Source organism: Bufo gargarizans, chromosome 5 (genome assembly GCF_014858855.1).
Source record: "Bufo gargarizans isolate SCDJY-AF-19 chromosome 5, ASM1485885v1, whole genome shotgun sequence".
NCBI classification, from domain to species: domain Eukaryota; kingdom Metazoa; phylum Chordata; class Amphibia; order Anura; family Bufonidae; genus Bufo; species Bufo gargarizans.
This window is the reverse complement of record NC_058084.1, coordinates 394,661,503-394,684,000: the sequence shown is the minus strand read 5'-3', so window position 1 is coordinate 394,684,000 and position 22,498 is coordinate 394,661,503. Positions and strand designations below refer to the sequence as shown.

At 44.8% G+C, this 22,498-nt stretch overlaps 1 protein-coding gene across 6 annotated transcripts in view; it reads right to left on the bottom strand.

The window, feature by feature from the left end:
• Window positions 1-22,498, bottom strand: part of LOC122939628 (ATP-dependent translocase ABCB1-like) — a 902,460-nt gene that overhangs the window by 336,332 nt on the left and 543,630 nt on the right. For all 6 annotated transcript variants that reach the window (XM_044295741.1, XM_044295743.1, XM_044295745.1 and 3 more), the window contains one exon: window positions 2,280-2,357. In XM_044295741.1, coding sequence (XP_044151676.1) covers window positions 2,280-2,357 — 78 coding nt within the window. The remainder of the gene's footprint in view (window positions 1-2,279; window positions 2,358-22,498) is intronic.

The window sequence follows — 22,498 nt, the reverse complement described above, 5'->3', positions numbered from 1 at the left end:
ACTAGTTCCTACCTGTTATGGGCCATGACAGCCATATCGATATAGCCGTGAATTAATTACAAAAGAACCCAAAATATAGGTAATAAAACAGTCCCCACAATAAAGAAGATAATTACTACTAACAAAAGTAACCGAAATAACGGCCTCCTGAGTGGATTTTTCTATGTAAAAAATATATGTGCTGCAGAAAATTAAAGAGAAGAGATCCAGTGTTTATAATAAGCGTGATGGCAATTATAATAGAAAAATATTGCACAGCAAATGTCAAATGGAGGGAGTAATTTATAGAAAAACATGTCCCTACAAGAAAATATATGTGGGTAGAACTAAAAGAGCTCTATCAAAAATAATATAATATAATAATATAATATAATATATAATATATAATATTAAGAGAAAGTAGGAATAGTGAGTGTCACTATCCTAACATGAACGAAAGTTAGTGGGGTCACATAAATGTGGAGTGGGAAAAATTAAGGCAAATTGGAAAGAGGGGCTCCATTAAAGCGATGTCAAGAATGGAGTCAAAATATACGTTCAATTTAAATTTCATAGTTCCAATAGGATTAAATAGTGAATTCCAGGGGTATACACAAATCTCATCAAGCCGCATAGCTAAACGTAGTATGCGCCCCATGCTCCCAGTTCCCCAGTATAATACGTGGGTCAATCACTCTCAGGCAATGCAGAACATGTGCAACTCCCCAGATTTCTGACAAATGTATATGTTTTTAATCAAGTGGAAGAAATTTTAATTAAATACAAATTGGAATAAAATTAAAAAAACTTTGCCATTGGCCTCACCCACTTTATCCGACTTTTATGTTGGAAAAAGTAGAACAAGTGCTCTAAATATATGGCTCTCATTTGGAACACCATATTTCTCAATGTATTCACACCAACAAATTGGCAAAAATGAAATGATAAATCTTCTGCTTCTCTTCTATTACAAAGTTTTATGGCTTCTTATAATCCCTATACAGCGATATATGAATACATAATACATAATATTTTATTAGTCATTTTGGTTCAGTAGATCATGAATAAAACATACTTTTATAATATGTAAATCACCTGTCTAGAAGCAAGTAGGGCGGCTACTTGCTGGTAGCAGCTGCATCCTCCTATCATATAGACGCCCTGAGGATCATATAGGTGCACTGAGGATGGAGCAGCCAAGTGAGCGTCCTCCTCTCAGTGCTCCTCCGCCGACTGAATACCGTTACGGCGCAGGCGCGAGATCTTGATAGCAGACAGGGCCAGCCAGAGGACGATCGCATTCGCTGGCCCTGTCAATCAACATGCGGTGGGGGCGTCTATATGATAGGAGGATGCGGCTGCTACCAGCAAGTAGCCATCCTACTTGCTGGTAGACAGGTGATTTACATATTATAAAAGTATGTTTTATTCATGATCTACTGAACTAAAATGACTAATAACATTATGTATTCATACATCACTGTATAGGGCAGGGGTAGGCAACCTCCGGCTCCCAGCTGTTGTGAAACTACAATTCCCAGCATGCTCCATTCATTTCTATGAGAGTTCTTAGAAGAGCAGAGCAAGTATGCATACTGGGAGTTGTAGTTTCACAACAGCTGGGAGCCGGAGGTTGCCTACCCCTGGTATAGGGATTATAAGAAGCCAAAAAAAAAACAGTTTAGTGGGGTGACAGAAGCCCTTTAATTATTACACGATCACACTTATACGATACTCTGCTTATCTGCTGTTATTAAAACTTTTAATGACTCAAATGACAGCTTGTTTATCGCTCGATCAATATCAACATGTAAAAGGGCCTTAAAGGGGTGGTGCAGCCTGTTTGTACTCATGACCTATCCTCATGACAGGTCATCTGATTGGCGGGGGTCCGACACCCAGCATTCCCACCGATCAGCTGTTTGAAGAGGAGGCAACGCTCAGTTTGAGCACTGATTCCTCTTCGTTACACTGCCCGTTGTCTTGTAAGCGCAGTGTAATTACACCTGGATGGAGCGAGAACCATTAAGTTGAATAGAGTGAGTACTTATAGTTACACTACGCCATCGCTACTGGGGAGACAATGTGTAGTGTAAAGAAGATGAAGCAGAACTCACATGGAGTGCCGCTTCCTCTTCAAACAGTTGATCGATGGGGATTCAACACCTGGCACTTCTGCTGATCAGCTGAGGATAGGTCATCAATATAAAAAGGCTGCACAATCCCTTTAAGTGTCATCATATCAGCATCCAGAAAATCATATAGAAAAAATAATTCAAAACAATTGTAAACTGCTTTACCTGTCGGAGCAATGCTTTAAATGACAAAGATTTGAGCCTCATTATCAGATTTTCCCCAGACTTTCCAAACATCACGCCCTGAAAAATACAATGAATGAGAAAGTGCATTGCTGTCCTACAGTACTTCAGTATATTCAAAATACTACTGTAGTATGAGGTGCTCATTAATGCTTCAGAACTAGGACCCACCAGAGGATCCTCTCATGGGCCACTTCGACCCCATTAGTATTAGTGATGTCCCGAATAGTTCGCCGGCGAATAGTTCCCGGCGAACATCGCTTGTTCGCGTTCGCTGCTGCAGGCGAACATATGCGATGTTCGGTCCGCCCCCTATACATCATCATTGAGTAAACTTTGACCCTGTACCTCACAGTCAGCAGACACATTCCAGCCAATCAGCAGCAGACCCTCCCTCCCAGCCCCTCCCACCTCCTGGACAGCATCCTTTTTTGATTCATTCGGAAGCTGCATTCACAGTGAGAGGAGGGACAGTGCTTCTGCTGCTGATTCAATAGGGAAAGCGTTAGCTAGGGCATTGCTCTGTGTCCACAGACTCATCTGATGTAAGGACAGACCGTCAATGACATCAGTGAGGAGGAGGAACAGGAAATGAGTAGCTCGGCATCCAACCTTGTGCAAATGGGGTCTTTCATGCTGTCATGTCTGTTGAGGGACCCTCGTATAAAAAGGATGAAGGAGAACGACCTGTACTGGGTGGCCACACTACTAGACCCCCGGTATAAGCAGAAAGTGGTGGAAATGTTACCAAATTACCGGAAGTCAGAAAGGATGCAGCAGTTCAAAACCAAACTAAAAAATATGCTTTACACAGCTTATAAGGGGGATGTCACAGCACAACGGGAATCTAACAGGAGAAGAGGTGAAAGTAATCCTCCTCCTACCACGACCGCGGCGGCAAGGACAGGACGCTTTACAGATGTGTTGTTGATGGAGGACGTGCGGAGCTTTTTCAGTCCTACACATCACCACAGCCCTTCGGGATCCAGCCTTAGAGAACGACTTGACCGACAGGTAGCAGACTACCTCGCCTTAACTGCAGATATCGACACTCTGAGGAGCGATGAACCCCTTGACTACTGGATGTGCAGGCTTGACCTGTGGCCTGAACTATCCCACTTTGCGATAGAACGTCTGGCCTGCCCCGCTTCAAGTGTCCTGTCAGAAAGGACCTTCAGTGCAGCAGGAGGCATTGTCACTGACAAAAGAAGTCGCCTCGGTCAAAAAAGTGTTGATTACCTCACCCTCATTAAGATGAATGAGGCATGGATCCCGAAGGGACTGACAGTGGGGGATACGTTTGACTAACAAAAGGCCTGATGACATGCCTTGGCCTCAAAATGGTCCCCACGCTGCTGTATTTAATGTCTGCATACCGGATGACTTTTGTGAATTCTCCGCCACCAACTAGGGTTCAAGCCACAATGTTTTAGTCACCTTTCTGCCTGGAAAACATCAATGCTGCAACAATACCTAGTTTTTCAGGCATGTGTACATACCCAATTTTTCTGGCCTCTAGTGCTGCAATGTGGCTGCAAAAACAAAAAAAAAGGCACATACATGTGTCAATTCCCCTTCGTGATTGGTACCTTGTTGTGGTGAAGGGGCTTGCGTATCACAATAAAGCGATCATCACCTCTATGAGTGTGTTGACACCCCAGTGTTCCTTATAGTGTTTGGAGACGGAATGCAGCTCGTAGCCCTTTTTAATGTTCGAGATGTGTTCAGATATTCTCGTTTTGAGTAATCTCTTTGTGCGCCCTACGTATTGTTTGTGACAGGGGCATTGTAGAACATAGATGACATTATTAGAGTGGCAGGAGAGATGTTCTCGAATCTCATGTTTACATCTCTCCTGCCAACATCTCTCATGAGATTCGAGAACATCTCTCCTGCCACTCCAATAATGTCATCTATGTTCTACAATTCCTCTGTCACAAACAATACGTAGGGCGCACAAAGAGATTACTCAAAACGAGAACATCTGAACACATCTCGAATATTAAAAAGGGCTACGAGCTGCATTCCGTCTCCAAACACTATAAGGAACACCACAACTGCGATCCATCATCACTTACCTATGTAGCCATAGAAAAAAATCACACGTCAATGGAGAGGCGGTAACCATATAGCCGCCATGTCTAAGTCCGAATCCAGGAAAATATTTGAATTCAATACAATGATTCCTAAAAGCCTCAATGCAGAAATGGAAATCTTCGGCTTTCTATAAAAGAACGGAGACTCCTCACTTGGCGGGGTGCCCCCCCCTGGGAATTGGGGTCGTAGTCCGGCTGCTTACCAGCACTCCGACCCCTCCTCCCGGGTGGGCCCCTCCCCATATACACGATCAAGTCCCCACCTCCCATCTCGAAAACATTATCTTCCTCTGAATATTATAAGAAAGGACAACAGCCTAACGTCACTCCTAGACTGTAAATTTTAGACTGCCACACCATTTTCCTGCTCTATCACCGGATATATATTCATTCATGGGATCTATCCATCCATTTTATTATATTATAATGTATTTTATCTATATTTGTATTTATCTGAATCTTCACATACTGCTATATACATATACACCTTGTATATTTTATTCCTCTATTGTATATTCCTCCATTTTATATTCTCATTTTATATATCTTTTGTATCCGATAAACTGTCCACCCATTATATTGGATTATCCATTTCACTGTTTCTCCTGAAGATTTATTACACAACCTATCCAAAGAAAAGAAGAAAAAAAGTAAAGAAAAGTAAAAAAACTTTGACCACTCCCATATCTTGAAAAAAACTTTGACCACTCCCATATCCACTAATTGGACTCAATCAGATGCATATATAGTCCCAAAAAGAAATAGGCTACTCATTCCCATTGATGAAGGAGCAGTACGCTCTGAAACGCGTATGGGACATTGAGTAAGCCTATGTCATCTAGCTAGCAACAAACAAGAAGGATCCTACAACTATAGATCAGCTCCGGAGCTATCTACCCACTTCCCTCCGAAAAAAGCTGCAGCGTTTCTGTTTCCCGCCACCAGCCTCCACGTGGCAAGCTCTAACAGCACTGAGCGGGAGATCCTAGGAACGCAGGTGATGTCACCGGAAGTGACGACACCTAGCAGCAACCAATGGCCTGAGCAGACAGCGAGCGGGAACGGCACACGTGGACACCGCCGCCCAGACAGGAACCACTGACCAGCTCATCAACAGCCGCAAGGAGGGTAATGTACCTGCTTACAAAGCAGTCTTTATTCCACAGCTTACCAATACTGGATCTGTGAATAACAACCAAAAACGGAATCGGATTTATCGGTCTCCACCCCATAATTTTGGGATCTATAATTAGACCCTTATAGAAAGGTATCCACTCTTCAGCATACATCAGGATACCCCATCTCCATACCGGAATATATATTATGAGACTGGACCTTCCCTTTTTTTCCTAAACAGGCTCACGAGACTGTCTCTCCTCCTCCTATACCAGGAGCACTTTTCTTTTCCAGCAGGATTCCACATCATTGACATTATATTGTACCAGGATAATATTGGTCATTACAATATAAGATAAGACTCTTTTCCAACAGGCCTATAAGATTGTCTCTTTTCCAGCAGGATTGTATTGAATTGACATTTATTCATTACTCAACCACCCTCATATTTTTATATTTTTATCTTTATTACTATCATGTACTTTTTATATTGAATATTGATTATATTTCCGCATGTGTTTTATATACAGACATTATATTTGATATTTTTATCATCAGCTATTCCATATTAAATAATATTATTTTTCCATACACCTCAATTGTTCTGAGTGCCATCCCTCTACTTTTACTCATATTCCCTCACCACAAGCGTTGGGTACGCTCTGTTTGGATTGAGCACCATACTCCATTCTCTTGTCAATAGAGAGCCGCCTCACTTTTACTCTTCATTCTAAGTGTGAAAGTAGCCTGAAGTCAAAGGGGGACGGATCCGTTTGAAGATTGAGCCATATTGTGTCATCTTCAAACGGCTCCGTCCCCATTGACTTACATTGTAAATCTGGACAGATCCGCTTGCCTCCGCACGGCCAGGCGGACACCCGAACGCTGCAAGCAGCGTTCAGGTGTCCGCCTGCTGAGCGGAGCGGAGGCTGAACGCTGCCAGACTGATGCATTCTGAGCGGATCAGCGTCTACTCAGAATGCATTAGGGCTGGACGGATGCGTTCGGGGACGCTTGTGAGCCCCTTCAAACGGAGCTCACAAGCGGACACCCGAACGCTAGTGTGAAAGTAGCCTAAGAGACTTTATTATGATTTTTTTATTAGAAATAATGCAGACAATTTAAAAAATCCCCATCAATTCCAATACAAAGCAAGTACAGAGCTCAGGACAAAATTATTTCAGGATGTCGTTAATTCGACAATGATTAATCAATTCGACACACGTCCCTGGATAGGGGACGTAACAGGGATTAAACTGATGAGAATAGTACTACAGAAAATACCACTCATATCGGGTGTGACAGTAAATTGCACGGCGCAGACGCAGTGACCGTGGCGTGGCTTCAAACAAAGGGGAGGGAGCCAGCGTTTTTTTAACCATCTCCCCGTTCGAAAAATCTATTCAATTCACCTTTCGGGGACCCTTGGTGTTGTACGTGGCTGGGTGGAGGAAGAAACCTTCAATGACATCAACGGAACATGGTTAGCTTGGCATCCAACCTTGTGCAAATGGGAAGTTTGCTGTTGGGCAAATGGACTGTTTGCGGTTGTTTGCGGTGCAATAAAAGGGGAGTTTGGTCTGTCACCGTCTGTGAAGCGGGCGTAACCCTTACACTACCTGATCGATACAACATCATACCTGATCGTATACACACACTGGATGTTTTAAACCACGTTGTTAAAAAAAAAAATAGGATTGTTAGGTGATTTATGCCCTTTATGGATTAAAATCCAACTCTGCGTCAACTATGTAATTTTCCATGGGAGTTTTGCCATGGATCCCCCTCCGGCATGCCACAGTCCAGGTGTTAGTCCCCTTGAAACAACTTTTCCATCACTACTGTGGCTAGAAAGAGTCCCTGTGGGTTTTAAAATTCACATGCCTATTGAAGTCAATGGCGGTTCGCTCGACATCTCTAATTAGTATATGTATGACTGACTTAATTTTTACCCCGATTAAATAAGAAATGTAACACATTCTCTAATATTTTCACTACACTGTTTATATTTATACATATATCATATCATATACATATATGATAAATCTCTTCTTCTCATATGATGGAACACACATTGAAATGCTTCCAACATATGTGTCGGGTACATATATAAATTTGTGTTCTCTCATTTGTAGTTGTATAGATGCTGGGAGCATGTAAGCTGTCCCTGCCTTGTAGAATGTATGTTGTAATGCATGCAAAGGGTTATCAGGCGCCTGATCACCTTACCCGCACTATGGAATGCATATGTCATAATCCATGCAGCAGGGTAGAAGGCTAGTACAGGCACAGTTGGAGATTGGGGAAGTAATGTGGCACTAATGTGAGTTTCTTGGTGCCCATACTTTGCAAATAACATGACTAATGATATGTGTAACACCTGGATTCCTCACCGTCCGTAGGTGTTCGGATGATTTCACTTGTTATTTGTCGGTACCTGAGTCTCACTTGTAAGATAGGTAGTGGGAGGTTCTTCCACCAGGGATAACTCGGAGGACTACTACTCAGCACCAGTAGTAGCTTATAGATAGGTATAATAAAAGAAAGAGGCCTTTATTACCATAGCAACAGGTAGGCTGGTAGGTCTAATGTGCAACTCATGTGAAAGGCACCGAGGGAAAGATAATTAATCTACTAGAGAAGAGATTAATTATAATTGTCATGTAACAAGTAGCAAACATTAGTACAAGATTAATGCAGTACGTTTCAACAGGTAACAACAAAACTGTCACCCCACCTTCACACCGTGCACCTGGGTACATACACACCAGTAGCATCAGCCTATCTAGCTAACTAGCTTGCGATCTCTGAGGGCCAAGGTTAAAAAACACATAATAGTCCTCTATGTTGGCAGCTGCTGGTACCGTTGGCGCACTTAGATTGAGTGTAATTGTACAATGTAGAGGCCAAGAGCAGATATAGGACTACTGGCTTCCTTTTACCCAGTCCTTGTCTCTCATCCACAGGCTAATGGGAGAGCAAAGGAATTTGGTCAGCATATTGGTCTCATAGTCTCTCACAAAAATGGGATGGATTGAGTTCCCTCACAGAACACTCTCCTCTCTTCTATCTCTTATATTTATCTCACATTCGCTTTGTATTTCCTCAGTGTGCAACCCAATAGGTACATCGTCATATTTTGACCCCCATAATGTTTTAAAGCTGTTTAAGCTTAAAGTGTGTATGACTTTTTCAATCACTATAAAAAAAAAAAATTGGGAGGTGAAGGGACAGAAATTATGAATCAGCAGCATTCACCGTACAGGATAAGCAAGTTTATACTTTAATGCTTTTCTTGCCATACATGTACATCACATCTGGACGTGACTTAAGGACCAGTGACGTACATGTATGGCACAAGGTCTTCAGGGCGCTGGGAGGGAATCGCGGGGGAATCGGGACACCATGCTTACTCTTACCGTCAGGCAGCTATGGTAAGGGCAGCATGGTACAGCACCGCCCACTGCAGCTCCAAGTGCTGCAATTGGCCAGTCAATGAAGACCGGCACATTGCAGCACCGGAAGCAGGAAGGGGGAAGAAGCTGCAGGGCACGTCAGTGGGGGAGTCAGGGGGAGAAGACCAGTGCTGAACCGGTCAGCACTGGTCTCCCCCGGGGTGAGGAAGGGAACACCAGCGTTTGGCATCCGCTGCCAGAGCTGCAATTGGCTGGAACAATGCTTTAGCCAATGGCAGCTCTATATCTGCACAGGAAAGGGCTGAGCTTCCCTGCGTGCAGCCATTCTAGCTGGTGACTGAATGCAGAGAGGTTCTGTGCTTTTCTGTGCTGCTGTTGGCTTGCTGGGACTTGTGTTGCACCACCACTGCTATTTCAACTTTTCCTGAAGAAAGAAGAAAAGAAGAACATCTGGAATTACTACACCAATATTTTTTTTTTCATTTGCAGCTGTTCCAGATTAGAGTTGAGCGGACACCTGGATGTTCAATGGGGACCCGAACTTTTGAGCACTAAAATGGCTGAGAAAATGTCAAGGAAAGAGCTAAAGGGCTGCAAATGGCATCACAATGTGGTTAAGAGCATGGCAAGTGCTCTGCAAACAAATGTAGATAGGGAAATTACTTTAAATAACATAAAGTAACATAAAGTATGTAAAAATAAAAAATAATAATCTTGATCTAGGAGGACGAGGTCCATATGGAGTAGGAGGTTGAGGAGGCAGTGGATGTGGCCGTGTTGGTGGAAGCGGCGGTGGCGGTGGAGGAGGTAGCCTACACTGCTTTTCGGTTTTACAATTATTTTTATTTTTTTAAATTAGGGTACACCTCATAACATTGGGAAATATAACCTGTGATAACCCCCTCCAGTCGTGCTTAACACAAGTTCAGACAATACACTGGCTGCAGGGCAGGTCAGCACCTCAAAGGCGTAAAGGGCAAGTCCAGGCCATGTGCCCAATTTGGAGACCCAGAAGTTGCAGGGGGCAGACCCATAAGTCAATTCGTGTAGGCGTGTGCAAACATACTGCCACACCACGTTGCATTTCCCCGTGATATTCACGATCCAATTGGGTATCTGCTCTATCAACTTTCGATGTTCTTTTCTGCACCTACCGTGTTGATCACGGTTAGCGGCGAATCAGGGTTCCACGCCGGAGAGGGAGCGTGAGAAAGAGACCACATCCAAGAAAGATCAATGAATGAAATTTAATTTTGATAGAGCAGAAATGTGGGACAAATTATTAAAGCAGAAGAATTGAAGAAAAGGAGGGAGAGCGCAACAATTACGCACTCCTGACTCGGGGAGGTAGTGACGATAAATAACAATACTCCTAAGATGCCCTGTTATTGGAATGATTAATAAAAAATTATAGGGAATGTCACTGGGGTATTTTGGATTTGGAAACGTTAACCAGGAGAGGCCCTGCTGCCGCTTTGTTGACTTTAGATAACTTCTGCCTGATCGCACGTCCCTGTAACGTCCACCATCCATTTGGATATCTTCTCTATCAACTTTCGATGTTCTTTTCTGAGCCTATCATGTTGATCACGGTTATCGGCGAATCAGGGTTCCACGCCAGAGAGAGAGCGTGAGAAAGGGAGACCTCATCCAAGGGAGGTCAATGGCTGCAATGGGATGAAGCGGAAATGTCGGACAAGTTATTAAAGCAGAAGGATCGAATGAAAGGACCAATTAAAGACGAATTTTAGAAATTAAAGTCCCTCTCACCTATGCAGAGCAAGGTTTTTTCATCGCCAGAAATGGGTTAAGGTCACCCACCAATGGAACAGATTATTTTAAAAAATTTTAGTCCCTGTCTAGAGTTGAGCGAACACCTGGATGTTCGGGTTCGAGAAGTTCGGCCGAACATCCCGGAAATGTTCGGGTTCGGGATCCGAACCCGATCCGAACTTCGTCCCGAACCCGAACCCCATTGAAGTCAATGGGGACCCGAACTTTTCGGCACTAAAAAGGCTGTAAAACAGCCCAGGAAAGAGCTAGAGGGCTGCAAAAGGCAGCAACATGTAGGTAAATCCCCTGCAAACAAATGTGGATAGGGAAATGAATTAAAATAAAAATTAAATAAATAAAAATTAACCAAAATCAATTGGAGAGAGGTTCCATAGCAGAGAATCTGGCTTCCCGTCACCCACCACTGGAACAGTCCATTCTCAGATATTTAGGCCCCGGCACCCAGGCAGAGGAGAGAGGTCCCGTAACAGAGAATCTGTCTTCATGTCAGCAGAGAATTAGTCTGCATGTCATAGCAGAGAATGAGGCTTCACGTCAGCCACCACTGCAACAGTCCATTGGCATATATTTAGGCCCAGCACCCAGGCAGAGGAGGGAGGTCCCGTAACAGAGAATCTGTCTTCATGTCAGCAGAGAATTAGTCTGCATGTCATAGCAGAGAATGAGGCTTCACGTCAGCCACCACTGCAACAGTCCATTGGCATATATTTAGGCCCAGCACACACACAGGCAGAGGAGAGAGGTCCCGTAACAGAGAATCTGGCTTCATGTCAGCAGAGAATCAGTCTGCATGTCATAGCAGAGAATGAGGCTTCACGTCAGCCACCACTGCAACAGTCCATTGGCATATATTTAGGCCCAGCACACACACAGGCAGAGGAGAGAGGTCCCGTAACAGAGAATCTGGCTTCATGTCAGCAGAGAATCAGTCTGCATGTCATAGCAGAGAATGAGGCTTCACGTCAGCCACCACTGCAACAGTCCATTGGCATATATTTAGGCCCAGCACCCAGGCAGAGGAGGGAGGTCCCGTAACAGAGAATCTGTCTTCATGTCAGCAGAGAATTAGTCTGCATGTCATAGCAGAGAATGAGGCTTCACGTCAGCCACCACTGCAACAGTCCATTGGCATATATTTAGGCCCAGCACCCAGGCAGAGGAGGGAGGTCCCGTAACAGAGAATCTGTCTTCATGTCAGCAGAGAATTAGTCTGCATGTCATAGCAGAGAATGAGGCTTCACGTCAGCCACCACTGGAACAGTCCATTCTCAGATATTTAGGCCCCGGCACCCAGGCAGAGGAGAGAGGTCCCGTAACAGAGAATCTGTCTTCATGTCAGCAGAGAATTAGTCTGCATGTCATAGCAGAGAATGAGGCTTCACGTCAGCCACCACTGCAACAGTCCATTGGCATATATTTAGGCCCAGCACCCAGGCAGAGGAGAGAGGTCCCGTAACAGACAATCTGGCTTCATGTCAGCAGAGAATCAGTCTTCATATCATAGCAGAGAATCAGGCTTCACGTCACCCACCACTGTAAGAGTCAATTTTCATAAATTTAGGCCCAGAACCCAGGCAGAGGAGAAAGGTCACGTAACAGACAATCTGGCTTCATGTCAGCAGAGAATCAGTCTTCATATCATAGCAGAGAATCAGGCTTCACGTCACCCACCACTGTAAGAGTCAATTTTCATAAATTTAGGCCCAGAACCCAGGCAGAGGAGAAAGGTCCCGTAACAGACAATCTGGCTTCATGTCAGCAGAGAATCAGTCTTCATATCATAGCAGAGAATCAGGCTTCACGTCACCCACCACTGTAAGAGTCAATTTTCATAAATTTAGGCCCAGAACCCAGGCAGAGGAGAAAGGTCCCGTAACAGACAATCTGGCTTCATGTCAGCAGAGAATCAGTCTTCATATCATAGCAGAGAATCAGGCTTCACGTCACCCACCACTGTAAGAGTCAATTTTCATAAATTTAGGCCCAGAACCCAGGTAGAGGAGAAAGGTCCCGTAACAGACAATCTGGCTTCATGACAGCAGAGAATCAGTCTGCATGTCATAGCAGAGAATCAGGCTTCACGTCAGCCACCACTGCAACAGTCCATTGTCATAAATTTAGGCCCAGCACCCAGGCAGAGGAGAGAGGTCCCGTAACAGACAATCTGGCTTCATGTCAGCAGAGAATTAGTCTGCATGTCATAGCAGAGAATCAGGCTTCATGTCAGCCACCACTGCAACAGTCCATTGGCATATATTTAGGCCTAGCACACAGGCAGAGGAGAGGTTCATTCAACTTTGGGTAGCATCGCAATATAATGGTAAAATGAAAATAAAAATAGGATTGAATGAGGAAGTGCCCTGGAGTCCAATAATATATGGTTATGGGGAGGTAGTTAATGTCTAATCTGGACAAGGGACGGACAGGTCCTGTGGGATCCATGCCTGGTTCATTTTTATGAACGTCAGCTTGTCCACATTGGCTGTAGACAGGCGGCTGCGTTTGTCTGTAATGACGCCCCCTGCCGTGCTGAATACACGTTCAGACAAAACGCTGGCTGCCGGGCAGGCCAGCACCTCCAAGGCATAAAAGGCTAGCTCTGGCCACGTGGACAATTTAGAGACCCAGAAGTTGAATGGGGCCGAACCATCAGTCAGTACGTGGAGGGGTGTGCACACGTACTGTTCCACCATGTTAGTAAAATGTTGCCTCCTGCTAACACGTTGCGTATCAGGTGGTGGTGCAGTTAGCTGTGGCGTGTTGACAAAAGTTTTCCACATCTCTGCCATGCTAACCCTGCCCTCAGAGGAGCTGGCCGTGACACAGCTGCCTTGGCGACCTCTTGCTCCTCCTCTGCCTTGGCCTTGGGCTTCCACTTGTTCCCCTGTGACATTTGGGAATGCTCTCAGTAGCGCGTCTACCAACGTGCGCTTGTACTCGCGCATCTTCCTATCACGCTCCAGTGCAGGAAGTAAGGTGGGCACATTGTCTTTGTAGCGTGGATCCAGCAGGGTGGCAACCCAGTAGTCCGCACAGGTTAAAATGTGGGCAACTCTGCTGTCGTTGCGCAGGCACTGCAGCATGTAGTCGCTCATGTGTGCCAGGCTGCCCAGGGGTAAGGACAAGCTGTCCTCTGTGGGAGGCGTATCGTCATCGTCCTGCCTTTCCCCCCAGCCACGCACCAGTGATGGACCCGAGCTGCGTTGGGTGCCACCCCGCTGTGACCATGCTTCATCCTCATCCTCCTCCACCTCCTCCTCATCCTCGTCCTCCTCGTCCTCCAGTAGTGGGCCCTGGCTGGCCACATTTGTACCTGGCCTCTGCTGTTGCAAAAAACCTCCCTCTGAGTCACTTCGAAGAGACTGGCCTGAAAGTGCTAAAAATGACCCCTCTTCCTCATCATCCTCCTCCTCCTCCTCCTGGGCCACCTCCTGTTCCATCATCGCCCTAAGTGTTTTCTCAAGGAGACATAGAAGTGGTATTGTAACGCTGATAACGGTGTCATCGCCACTGGCCATGTTGGTGGAGTACTCGAAACAGCGCAACAGGGCACACAGGTCTCGCATGGAGGCCCAGTCATTGGTGGTGAAGTGGTGCTGTTCTGTAGTGCGACTGACCCGTGCGTGCTGCAGCTGAAACTCCACTATGGCCTGCTGCTGCTCGCACAGTCTGTCCAGCATGTGCAAGGTGGAGTTCCACCTGGTGGGCACGTCGCATATGAGGCGGTGAGCGGGAAGGCCGAAGTTACGCTGTAGCGCAGACAGGCGAGCAGCAGCAGGATGTGAACGCCGGAAGCGCGAACAGACGGCCCGCACTTTATGCAGCAGCTCTGACATGTCGGGGTAGTTGTGAATGAACTTCTGCACCACCAAATTCAGCACATGCGCCAAGCAAGGGATGTGCGTCAAATTGGCTAGTCCCAGAGCTGCAACGAGATTTCGCCCATTATCACACACCACCAGGCCGGGCTTGAGGCTCACCGGCAGCAACCACTCGTCGGTCTGTTGTTCTATACCCCGCCACAACTCCTGTGCGGTGTGGGGCCTGTCCCCCAAACATATGAGTTTCAGAATGGCCTGCTGACGTTTACCCCGGGCTGTGCTGAAGTTGGTGGTGAAGGTGTGTGGCTGACTGGATGAGCAGGTGGAAGAAGAGGAGGAGGAAGCCGAGAAGGAGGAGGTGGCAACAGGAGGCAAAGAATGTTGCCCTGCGATCCTTGGCGGCGGAAGGACGTGCGCCAAACAGCTCTCCGCCTGGGGCCCAGCTGCCACTACATTTACCCAGTGTGCAGTTAGGGAGATATAGCGTCCCTGGCCGTGCTTACTGGTCCACGTATCTGTGGTTAGGTGGACCTTGCTACAGATGGCGTTGCGCAGTGCACACTTGATTTTATCGGATACTTGGTTGTGCAGGGAAGGCACGGCTCTCTTGGAGAAGTAGTGCCGGCTGGGAACAACATACTGTGGGACAGCAAGCGACATGAGCTGTTTGAAGCTGTCTGTGTCCACCAGCCTAAATGACAGCATTTCATAGGCCAGTAGTTTAGAAATGCTGGCATTCAGGGCCAGGGATCGAGGGTGGCTAGGTGGGAATTTACGCTTTCTATCAAATGTTTGTGAGATGGAGAGCTGAACGCTGGCGTGTGACATGGTTGAGACGCTTGGTGACGGAGGTGGTGGTGGTGGTGTTGGTGGTACATCCCCTGTTTGCTGGGCGGCAGGTGCCAACGTTCCTCCAGAGGCGGAGGAAGAGGCCGAGGCGGCAGCAGCAGAATAGGCCGAGGCGGCAGCAGCAGAAGAGGTAGCAGGGGGAGCCTGAGTGACTTCCTTGGTTTTAAGGTGTTTACTCCACTGCAGTTCATGCTTTGCATGCAGGTGCCTGGTCATGCAGGTTGTGCTCAGGTTCAGAACGTTAATGCCTCGCTTCAGGCTCTGATGGCACAGCGTGCAAACCACTCGGGTCTTGTCGTCAGCACATTGTTTGAAGAAGTGCCATGCCAGGGAACTCCTTGAAGCTGCCTTTGGGGTGCTCGGTCCCAGATGGCGGCGGTCAGTAGCAGGCGGAGTCTCTTGGCGGCGGGTGTTCTGCTTTTGCCCACTGCTCCCTCTTTTGCTACGCTGTTGGCTCGGTCTCACCACTGCCTCTTCCTCCGAACTGTGAAAGTCAGTGGCACGACCTTCATTCCATGTGGGGTCTAGGACCTCATCGTCCCCTGCATCGTCTTCCACCCAGTCTTGATCCCTGACCTCCTGTTCAGTCTGCACACTGCAGAAAGACGCAGCAGTTGGCACCTGTGTTTCGTCATCATCAGAGACATGCTGAGGTGGTATTCCCATGTCCTCATCATCAGGAAACATAAGTGGTTGTGCGTCAGTGCATTCTATGTCTTTCACCGCTGGGGAAGGGCTAGGTGGATGCCCTTGGGAAACCCTGCCAGCGGAGTCTTCAAACAGCATAAGAGACTGCTGCATAACTTGAGGCTGAGACAGTTTCCCTGGTATGCATGGGGGTGATGTGACAGACTGATGGGGTTGGTTTTCAGGCGCCATCTGTGCGCTTTCTGCAGAAGACTGGGTGGGAGATAATGTGAACGTGCTGGATCCACTGTCGGCCACCCAATTGACTAATGCCTGTACCTGCTCAGGCCTTACCATCCTTAGAACGGCATTGGGCCCCACCATATATCGCTGTAAATTCTGGCGGCTACTGGGACCTGAGGTAGTTGGTACACTAGGACGTGTGGATGTGGCAGAACGGCCACGTCCTCTCCCAGCACCAGAGGGTCCACTAACACCACCACGACCATGTCCACGTCCGCGTCCCTTACTAGATGTTTTTCTCATTGTTATGGTTCACCACAACAACAAATATATTATTTGGCCCAATGTATTGTATTCAAATTCAGCGGGATATAAATTTGAGGCCTAGTATTTAGGCGCTGGGTGACCGGTATGGATTTAGTGACAGAATTAGACTTGGAAATGCACAGAAGCGTGTGTGTGAAGTTATTCTGAATGACCCTATGTGCACCTTCAATATTATATACCCTTTTAGGGATAGATTTCAAATAGCTCTGATATAGCAGAAACCACTAAATTATGAAATTGCTAAATTGGGAATTGTACTTCAACCCAGAACAAAAAATGTGCTTTGACGGACACTAAATATCTTGCCCAGCAACAACAGTACAGCGGTGGGTAACGAGAGATTTAGAGGGATTTAAATTTGAGGCCTAGTATTTAGGCGCTGGGTCACCGGTATGGATTTAGTGACAGAATTAGACTTGGAAATGCACAGAAGCGTGTGTGTGAAGTTATTCTGAATGACCCTATGTGCACCTTCAATATTATATACCCTTTTAGGGATAGATTTCAAATAGCTCTGATATAGCAGAAACCACTAAATTATGAAATTGCTAAATTGGGAATTGTACTTCAACCCAGAACAAAAAATGTGCTTTGACGGACACTAAATATCTTGCCCAGCAACAACAGTACACCGGTGGGTAACGAGAGATTTAGAGGGAATTAAATTTGAGGCCTAGTATTTAGGCGCTGGGTCACCGGTATGGATTTAGTGACAGAATTAGACTTGGAAATACACAGTAGCGGGTGTGTGTGAAGTTATTCTGAATGACCCTATGTGCACCTTCAATATTATATACCCTTTTAGGGATAGATTTCAAATAGCTCTGATATAGCAGAAACCACTAAATTATGAAATTGCTAAATTGGGAATTGTACTTCAACCCAGAACAAAAAATGTGCTTTGACGGACACTAAATATCTTGCCCAGCAACAACAGTACAGCGGTGGGTAACGAGAGATTTAGAGGGAATTAAATTTGAGGCCTAGTATTTAGGCGCTGGGTCACCGGTATGGATTTAGTGACAGAATTAGACTTGGAAATGCACAGAAGCGTGTGTGTGAAGTTATTCTGAATGACCCTATGTGCACCTTCAATATTATATACCCTTTTAGGGATAGATTTCAAATAGCTCTGATATAGCAGAAACCACTAAATTATGAAATTGCTAAATTGGGAATTGTACTTCAACCCAGAACAAAAAATGTGCTTTGACGGACACTAAATATCTTGCCCAGCAACAACAGTACAGCGGTGGGTAACGAGAGATTTAGAGGGATTTAAATTTGAGGCCTAGTATTTAGGCGCTGGGTCACCGGTATGGATTTAGTGACAGAATTAGACTTGGAAATGCACAGAAGCGTGTGTGTGAAGTTATTCTGAATGACCCTATGTGCACCTTCAATATTATATACCCTTTTAGGGATAGATTTCAAATAGCTCTGATATAGCAGAAACCACTAAATTATGAAATTGCTAAATTGGGAATTGTACTTCAACCCAGAACAAAAAATGTGCTTTGACGGACACTAAATATCTTGCCCAGCAACAACAGTACAGCGGTGGGTAACGAGAGATTTAGAGGGATTTAAATTTGAGGCCTAGTATTTAGGCGCTGGGTCACCGGTATGGATTTAGTGACAGAATTAGACTTGGAAATGCACAGAAGCGTGTGTGTGAAGTTATTCTGAATGACCCTATGTGCACCTTCAATATTATATACCCTTTTAGGGATAGATTTCAAATAGCTCTGATATAGCAGAAACCACTAAATTATGAAATTGCTAAATTGGGAATTGTACTTCAACCCAGAACAAAAAATGTGCTTTGACGGACACTAAATATCTTGCCCAGCAACAACAGTACAGCGGTGGGTAACGAGAGATTTAGAGGGATTTAAATTTGAGGCCTAGTATTTAGGCGCTGGGTGACAGGTATGGGTTTAGTGACAGAATTAGACTTGAAAATACACAGTAGCGGGTGTGTGTGAAGTTATTCTGAATGACCCAATGTGCACCTTCAATATTATATACCCTTTTTGGGATAGATTTCAAATAGCTCTGATATAGCAGGAACCACTAAATTATGAAATTGCTAAATTGGGAATTGTACTTCAACCCAGAACAAAAAATGTGCTTTGACGGACACTAAATATCTTGCCCAGCAACAACAGTACAGCGGTGGGTAACGAGAGATTTAGAGGGATTTAAATTTGAGGCCTAGTATTTAGGCGCTGGGTCACCGGTATGGATTTAGTGACAGAATTAGACTTGGAAATGCACAGAAGCGTGTGTGTGAAGTTATTCTGAATGACCCTATGTGCACCTTCAATATTATATACCCTTTTAGGGATAGATTTCAAATAGCTCTGATATAGCAGAAACCACTAAATTATGAAATTGCTAAATTGGGAATTGTACTTCAACCCAGAACAAAAAATGTGCTTTGACGGACACTAAATATCTTGCCCAGCAACAACAGTACACCGGTGGGTAACGAGAGATTTAGAGGGAATTAAATTTGAGGCCTAGTATTTAGGCGCTGGGTCACCGGTATGGATTTAGTGACAGAATTAGACTTGGAAATGCACAGAAGCGTGTGTGTGAAGTTATTCTGAATGACCCTATGTGCACCTTCAATATTATATACCCTTTTAGGGATAGATTTCAAATAGCTCTGATATAGCAGAAACCACTAAATTATGAAATTGCTAAATTGGGAATTGTACTTCAACCCAGAACAAAAAATGTGCTTTGACGGACACTAAATATCTTGCCCAGCAACAACAGTACAGCGGTGGGTAACGAGAGATTTAGAGGGATTTAAATTTGAGGCCTAGTATTTAGGCGCTGGGTCACCGGTATGGATTTAGTGACAGAATTAGACTTGGAAATGCACAGAAGCGTGTGTGTGAAGTTATTCTGAATGACCCTATGTGCACCTTCAATATTATATACCCTTTTAGGGATAGATTTCAAATAGCTCTGATATAGCAGAAACCACTAAATTATGAAATTGCTAAATTGGGAATTGTACTTCAACCCAGAACAAAAAATGTGCTTTGACGGACACTAAATATCTTGCCCAGCAACAACAGTACAGTGGTGGGTAACGAGAGATTTAGAGGGATTTAAATTTGAGGCCTAGTATTTAGGCGCTGGGTCACCGGTATGGATTTAGTGACAGAATTAGACTTGGAAATGCACAGAAGCGTGTGTGTGAAGTTATTCTGAATGACCCTATGTGCACCTTCAATATTATATACCCTTTTAGGGATAGATTTCAAATAGCTCTGATATAGCAGAAACCACTAAATTATGAAATTGCTAAATTGGGAATTGTACTTCAACCCAGAACAAAAAATGTGCTTTGACGGACACTAAATATCTTGCCCAGCAACAACAGTACACCGGTGGGTAACGAGAGATTTAGAGGGAATTAAATTTGAGGCCTAGTATTTAGGCGCTGGGTCACCGGTATGGATTTAGTGACAGAATTAGACTTGGAAATACACAGTAGCGGGTGTGTGTGAAGTTATTCTGAATGACCCTATGTGCACCTTCAATATTATATACCCTTTTAGGGATAGATTTCAAATAGCTCTGATATAGCAGAAACCACTAAATTATGAAATTGCTAAATTGGGAATTGTACTTCAACCCAGAACAAAAAATGTGCTTTGACGGACACTAAATATCTTGCCCAGCAACAACAGTACAGCGGTGGGTAACGAGAGATTTAGAGGGAATTAAATTTGAGGCCTAGTATTTAGGCGCTGGGTCACCGGTATGGATTTAGTGACAGAATTAGACTTGGAAATGCACAGAAGCGTGTGTGTGAAGTTATTCTGAATGACCCTATGTGCACCTTCAATATTATATACCCTTTTTGGGATAGATTTCAAATAGCTCTGATATAGCAGGAACCACTAAATTATGAAATTGCTAAATTGGGAATTGTACTTCAACCCAGAACAAAAAATGTGCTTTGACGGGCACTAAATAACTTTCCCAGCTACAACAGGACAACGGTAACGAGAGATTTAGAGGGATTTAAATTTGAGGCCTAGTATTTAGGCGCTGGGTGACAGGTATGGGTTTAGTGACAGAATTAGACTTGGAAATACACAGTAGCGGGTGTGTGTGAAGTTATTCTGAATGACCCTATGTGCACCTTCAATATTATATACCCTTTTAGGGATAGATTTCAAATAGCTCTGATATAGCAGAAACCACTAAATTATGAAATTGCTAAATTGGGAATTGTACTTCAACCCAGAACAAAAAATGTGCTTTGACGGACACTAAATATCTTGCCCAGCAACAACAGTACAGCGGTGGGTAACGAGAGATTTAGAGGGAATTAAATTTGAGGCCTAGTATTTAGGCGCTGGGTCACCGGTATGGATTTAGTGACAGAATTAGACTTGGAAATACACAGTAGCGGGTGTGTGTGAAGTTATTCTGAATGACCCTATGTGCACCTTCAATATTATATACCCTTTTTGGGATAGATTTCAAATAGCTCTGATATAGCAGGAACCACTAAATTATGAAATTGCTAAATTGGGAATTGTACTTCAACCCAGAACAAAAAATGTGCTTTGACGGGCACTAAATAACTTTCCCAGCTACAACAGGACAACGGTAACGAGAGATTTAGAGGGATTTAAATTTGAGGCCTAGTATTTAGGCGCTGGGTGACAGGTATGGGTTTAGTGACAGAATTAGACTTGGAAATACACAGTAGCGGGTGTGTGTGAAGTTACTCTGAATGACCCTATGTGCACCTTCAATATTATATACCCTTTTTGGGATAGATTTCAAAGAGCTCTGATATAGCAGGAACCACTAAATTATGAAATTGCTAAATTGAGAATTGTATTTCAACCCAGAACAAGAAATGTGCTTGAACGGACACTAAATAACTCGCCCAGCTACAGCACTAGGGACAGATTTAGCTGGATATAAATTTGAGGCCTAGTATTTAGGCGCTGGGTGACCGGTATGGATTTAGTGACAGAATTAGACTGGGATATGGCCAAAAAATGAACAGACTATTGCTGGTTAAATGCACTTGGTGTGACAGCTTCACCCTGATGTAGGCTTTAGCCAAAAAACAACCACACCATTGAGGGTTAAATGCACTTGGTGACAGGCGCAGCTTGCCCCTGATTTTGTATATGGCCAAAAAATGAACAGACTATTGCTGGTTAAATGCACTTGGTGTGACAGCTTCACCCTGATGTAGGCTTTAGCCAAAAAACAACCACACCATTGAGGGTTAAATGCACTTGGTGACAGGCGCAGCTTGCCCCTGATTTTGTATATGGCCAAAAAATGAACAGACTATTGCTGGTTAAATGCACTTGGTGTGACAGCTTCACCCTGATGTAGGCTTTAGCCAAAAAACAACCACACCATTGAGGGTTAAATGCACTTGGTGACAGGCGCAGCTTGCCCCTGATTTTGTATATGGCCAAAAAATGAACAGACTATTGCTGGTTAAATGCACTTGGTGTGACAGCTTCACCCTGATGTAGGCTTTAGCCAAAAAACAACCACACCATTGAGGGTTAAATGCACTTGGTCGCAGCTTGTGCTGGCGCACCACAAGACACAAAATGGCCGCCGATCACCCCAGAAAAATGAGACTGACAAACGGTCTGTGCAGCCTAAAAACAGTGAGCAATTGAGGATCAGCAGCTCAATGATCCACAGCTGCAGATCGATCAGTTAATCAAGTCCTTTGGAGGAGTTAATCTGCCTAATCTCGCCCTACTGTCGCAGCCGCAACCTCTCCCTACGCTAATCAGAGCAGAGTGACGGGCGGCGCTATGTGACTCCAGCTTAAATAGAGGCTGGGTCACATGGTGCTCTGGCCAATCACAGCCATGCCAATAGTAGGCATGGCT